The sequence below is a fragment of the Lathyrus oleraceus genome, chromosome 1, assembly GCF_024323335.1.
Source record: "Lathyrus oleraceus cultivar Zhongwan6 chromosome 1, CAAS_Psat_ZW6_1.0, whole genome shotgun sequence".
Classification (NCBI taxonomy): domain Eukaryota; kingdom Viridiplantae; phylum Streptophyta; class Magnoliopsida; order Fabales; family Fabaceae; genus Lathyrus; species Lathyrus oleraceus.
Genome location: NC_066579.1, coordinates 173,355,009 through 173,360,669, shown reverse-complemented (window position 1 = coordinate 173,360,669; position 5,661 = coordinate 173,355,009). Strand labels below are relative to the sequence as shown.

At 31.6% G+C, this 5,661-nt stretch overlaps 1 protein-coding gene across 1 annotated transcript; it reads right to left on the bottom strand.

Annotated features, from left to right (window-relative positions):
• Positions 1-1,611: 1,611 nt before the first annotated feature.
• LOC127115580 (bifunctional UDP-glucose 4-epimerase and UDP-xylose 4-epimerase 1-like) lies at positions 1,612-2,928 on the bottom strand. The gene has a single exon (XM_051047092.1). The coding sequence runs from the start codon at positions 2,795-2,797 to the stop codon at positions 1,745-1,747; it is 1,053 nt and encodes a 350-aa protein (XP_050903049.1). The 5' UTR covers positions 2,798-2,928; the 3' UTR covers positions 1,612-1,744.
• Positions 2,929-5,661: the final 2,733 nt, after the last annotated feature.

Sequence of the window (5,661 nt, the reverse complement as noted above, 5' to 3'; positions counted from 1 at the left end):
CGTGAGAGTATGTGAGTTATACAGAAAATATTTCTTTGAGTAGAGAGAAAGAAGAAAAGACAGAATGTTGTGTAGAGAGAAAGAAGAAACGGTTTTAATTCTCATAGGCTGCTGCAGCAGTTTAGTTCGCTCTCTCTGATACCATATGTTAGGTATGAGAAAAAACCTTGCATATTATTCAATAGATATTAGGTTGTCATATAGTCAATAGTCTTTTACAAAAACAACCAAAGCTAAAAAATAGCCACTACTAACATAAACTAAAAGAGTTATTCAATGAAAACCAACTAACCTATAAAGTAGGACCTTATTCCTACGTAGCATATCTGGCCCTAAATACTAGGAAAAACAACCTAGCTGATCTTTTCAATTATTACTTGCACTGTTGCTTTGTTTTAGCCTTGCCCCATTTCAATTTTATGTTACTATTGTCTTTGTTACATTCGTTTCAACCATCAAAATCATAGCTTTGTAATAGCGAAGAAGAAACAAATGAAATTTTATGATATCTTGTTGACTCATTTGTTTGTAAACCCTGTGAAGTTTCAATATTCATAGTCATTTAAACAGTTTGTGTTTATTAGGCAATTGAATGTTGGTTTTTAAATCGCGGAATTTGATATATCGCTATGAATCACATTCAAAGACTACTGTTAGGGTTTCAATTATGGTTACATTGCAGAGACGTTAGAAACCTTTGATGTCGCGACTTAGATTGTAGTTTAACAACATTTTGTAAAATCCTATTACGTTTCAGAATTTTGAGCCATTTGAGCAATTTAAGCAATTTAGTTTTATTAAGTTATTGAATGTTGGTTTCAATTAGCGGTTAAAAATTAGTGTTTGACATATACATGCTTCAAGTACTCTTTAACAATGGAATGTTGGTTATCCTATGTTCGTTCATAACCACACTTAACTTTCCAATAATATGCACCCAATAAAAAAGATTTAAAGAAAGTTTTAAACATAATTAACTACACTTATTAGTCGGATTTTTTGATTAACGGTCAAACATAAAGATTAATTGAGGAATTCTAAACATAAAGATTTTTTCGATTAACTACTTTAAATCTTTGTTTTCAAGAGGATAATAACTCCTCAAATATTGATTGAAACTTGATTCCCTATGCAATTTAAAAAAGCACAAAAATTGAAATAGATAGTAATTTTTATCTCGGATCAGAGATGCTAACGGCTCAGAAATTGAAGTGGGGGGACCTATTTAATGTATGTGTCTATCTCTGGTCTAGTATAATATATATATTACATGATTTAAATAATTAAAATAACTATTTATATTGTTTATATGAGCAAATTACTCAATTTATTAAATAATAAAGTACATTTTACTTTTCAAATGTTACTAGAGGCTCTAGGCCATACGACCACTAACATACTTCCGTCTCGTATTTTTATTCTTGTTTATTTTTAAATTATATTAATTTGTTTAGAGATGTGCCGGATGAGAGTATGTTACCATTATATCAAAGAGTTGTTGCGTGTGTGCTCGATTAATTCATGGAATATGACGACTGAACTTTAAAAATTTACTCTTGATTGTATTCTAGCATAAGATATTTGTTAAATTATTGTTATTAAGTTATTGAATATTGGTTTAAAATAGAATCTCATTAGAATTAGTGTTTGACATATACATGCTTCAAGTACTCTTTAACAAACAATGGGATGCCTATTTGTATAGAGAATATCGGTAGATGAGTAGTGTATTTGTTTAGCTGATTCAATGCTTTCCCGAGTAACCCCACGGGTTGTTCTTTGCCCAATTCCACTGATCCCTGCACATCTCCTCCACACCATATTTGGCCTTCCAACCGAGTTCTCTCTCTGCTTTCTCTGTAGATGCATAAACCTCTATAGCATCTCCTGGCCTTCTCGGACACAATTTCAATGCGATTTTCTTACCAGAAGCTTTATTAAATGCGTCAACCATTTCAAACACAGACGTACCACGACCGGTTCCTAAATTGTAAGACGTACAACCTATGTTTTTTGTTGTAAAAAGCTTTCTCAGAGCAGCAATGTGACCATCTGCTAAGTCCATCACGTGGATATAGTCCCGTACCGCAGAGCCATCCCTTGTAGGATAATCATGACCATATACATTGAGCTCGGGTAATCTTCCAACGGCTACTTGCTGTATATAAGGCATGAGGTTATTTGGGATGCCTCTAGGATCTTCACCCAGTTTACCACTTTCATGTGCCCCAACTGGATTAAAGTATCTCAGTAAAATGATTCTCCATTCCGGCTCAGCTTTTGAAATATCTCGTGCGATTTCTTCAAGAAAAAGCTTCGTCCGTCCATAAGGGTTCGTTGCTTGTAACTCAAAATCCTCCACACATGGCATCTTTTTAGGTTGCCCATAAACAGTTGCAGACGATGAGAAAACCATGTTTTTGCAATTGTGCGTAGCCATTACTTCATAGAGGTTGATGGTGCCAACAAGATTATTATCAAAATAACGACGAGGATTTGAAACACTTTCACCGACTGCTTTTAACCCAGCAAAATGAATGACAGCGTCGAATTTAGATTTTGAGAAAAGTTTCTCCAAATCATCTTTATTCCTGAGATCTCCCAGTGTGAATTCAAGATTCTGTGAAAGGTTTGGACCAACAATTTCACGAACACGGTCCACTGCTTCCATAGCAGAATTATCAAAATTATCAATGATGGAAACATGAAACCCGTCTTTGAGAAGCTGAACAACAGTGTGAGCGCCAATGAAACCGGCCCCGCCGGTTACAAGTATCTTTTGCGATGAAGACGCCATATCTTGGAATAGGTCAGGTAGAGAGAGGACTGAGATTTTGAAGTTTTGAAAAAGTTGATAGATTTAGAATTTGAGTTTTGGATTTTATATAGTAATGAAATATTATCAATTGCTATTTTTGGGTAATGGACAGAAAGTTGCGATCTGGAATGATTTTGTTAGTTTCTAATTTTCTTTCTCTCTGTAATCTGTTTTTGATTTGTTAAATTTGACGTGGAATTAATTTAAGATAGCATTAGTAATTCTGTTTTGTTGGTAGGTTCCATTTTTAGCTTAGATTGGATTGCCAAGTAAGTTTCTTTTCAACCGTGCGTCACCATTAATAGAATATTGTCAAACTCTAATTTTAAGATGGTATGACGAAGACAAACACAAAGAATCATATCGTAAGCTTTCATTATCGTAAATAAATTTTTGATTGTCATTTCAAAATTTAACTCTAATTCAACATGAGTATTTATATTAGTTCAACAACCGTCAAAATTAAAACTAAATCAATTACTTGTGAGTATTACACTCGTTTGATTAAAGTTTTTATTGGAATTATTGCAGCTGAATTGATATCTGACGACGATAGATCGGTAAGTCAACTTTATTGCCCGTCGCATGTAATTTTAATTTGCAGAGTTTAACAAACCTCCAACTCCAAGTACTTAAAATCTTATACAATGCAACTTGTTCTTTTGCGGTTTGCTGGCGAAGATGAAAGCAATGTTGATGAAGGAATGTTATGTAAGTGAATCAGCTGCATCTCTACTTTAGTTACAATGATTCTTTCAATTGCTTACCAAAATGATATTTTGGGTAGTGTGTCGAACATATACTTTATCAGCAAGGCCGTCTTTGGAATCTGAAAACAGTTTTTATCTTGTTTGATTACTTGGCAGTAATTCTAGTAAGGTTTCTTTGATTTGAATGCTGGTCGCATCACAATCTAACCTCTTTTATTGAAAAATATGTTTTCTGAAATTATACAATACAATCTTGACATCCATTATTGTTTATTTATATACTGTCAATGTAGACATTCTTAGTTAATCATATTAATTGTTGATCATTCAAGATGTTTGATATTTATCATAATTATCTTAAAAGTTATGTTGATGAATGGTTGTTACCAATTTAACAGTTAAACATCTTTTTGCAATTGAAAATTGTTTCATAATTTGTCATTCAAATAACAAATAATTTGGTCTTGCAGATGAAAATTGAAAATAAAAATCCATCCTCCTTTATGTTTTTCCTAGCTTTCTTGCACTATCACTAAAAATCGGTATGAATAAAAAACGTTTTTTTTTTAAATTAATTATGATATATATATATATATATATATATATATATATATATATATATATATATATTGTTTGACATGTTTTTCAAACGAAAAAAATTAAGAAGCTAGAAACACAAATGATGTATATTCTGGTTTGTTTTCTCCATCTGAATGGTATATCTAGTCCTTTTTTAGAGGATTTTTTTTGTTATCTATCAAGATTTTTAATTACAAGCCTCACACCAAGATTATTCACAATGAACACTTAATACTCATACTCTTTACAATGAACACTTAATATTCAAACAAGAAAGTACACCACTTTTTTTATTTTATATCATCTTTCACCAAACACCGGTGAATTAAGAATCACACAAATTCTTAAAACATGAAGAATAATATTTTATAGGCCAAAGAATCCCAAACCTAACATGAAAATATAATCCTTATCAATATTATTTTTAAGAACAATATCACTTTAAAGCTCAGGACTTTCGAGTTTCAGAATGTTTAATAAAATTTTCAATAGTCAAAAATTTGAATAACCACTTATAAATGTGTAAATTTCTTATGTAAAAGTTAAAACTGTTTAGAAATTAAACAAGAATTTATAGACTTTAAGAAGACACCATGAATCATTATTATACTCTGAAGAGGTATCATGAACCACTGCACAACTTGAATAATGCATATAGGTTGTCAGGTTGATGTAATCGATTACATGCTTTTAATGTGAGAAAAAAAATACATATGTGTTTTTGATATTTAAGGTCCTTTCGTTTTTCTTATTTGTTGATATGGTTGTATTTATAAAAATTCAACCAAGATTATAAGAGACACCTTCTTCACAATCTCCATCTTTTTGATGATGAAAAACCATATCGTTTGATAGTTTTTGTTTAGCATTTGATACTGATGACTTCTCGATAAGTGTACCGATGATTTCGCAGTAGTAAAAAGATCGAATCCACAGGGACTACCTTCAAGCAAGACAATATGTGTGTAATATATAGAAAATTAGTAAGAAGGCGTTTTCGAGTTTCAGTGAGAAAAGTAAATAAACGATTAAACAATATCATAAAAGAGGTTAGATTATTTTCTATAATCCCCTATTTCTCTATTGTTGATGTTTGATGCCATGTATGAATGATTTTATCACCATAACACCACAACGAATTAACAAAACCATTATAGTCGACCCCTCACGAAATAACTCACTAACCACTACTCAGAGTTTTCTATCTCTAGTCCACCAGCGTAAGCATGGTTAGACGATGTATAAAGCGTTAATTTCCTATGCCTCTACTCGGGGTCTCCTATTTCTATTCAACCAACATAAGTACAACAATTTCCCTAGGTTTACCACATAGACTAATGGTCATTATTCCCTATATGCCCAAAATCAGATTAAAAGAGTATCTCATATAAAAATCATTATGAACAAGAAGCAATTGAATGACATTATAGATCAAAAGGTTCATACAATGGTTAAATCAACATAGAATCCAACAATATAGAAATATATGTGAGTGCGACTTCTGTTAGATATGTTTTGTATGATGTTAAAATTACGATACTTTAGCATTAATGT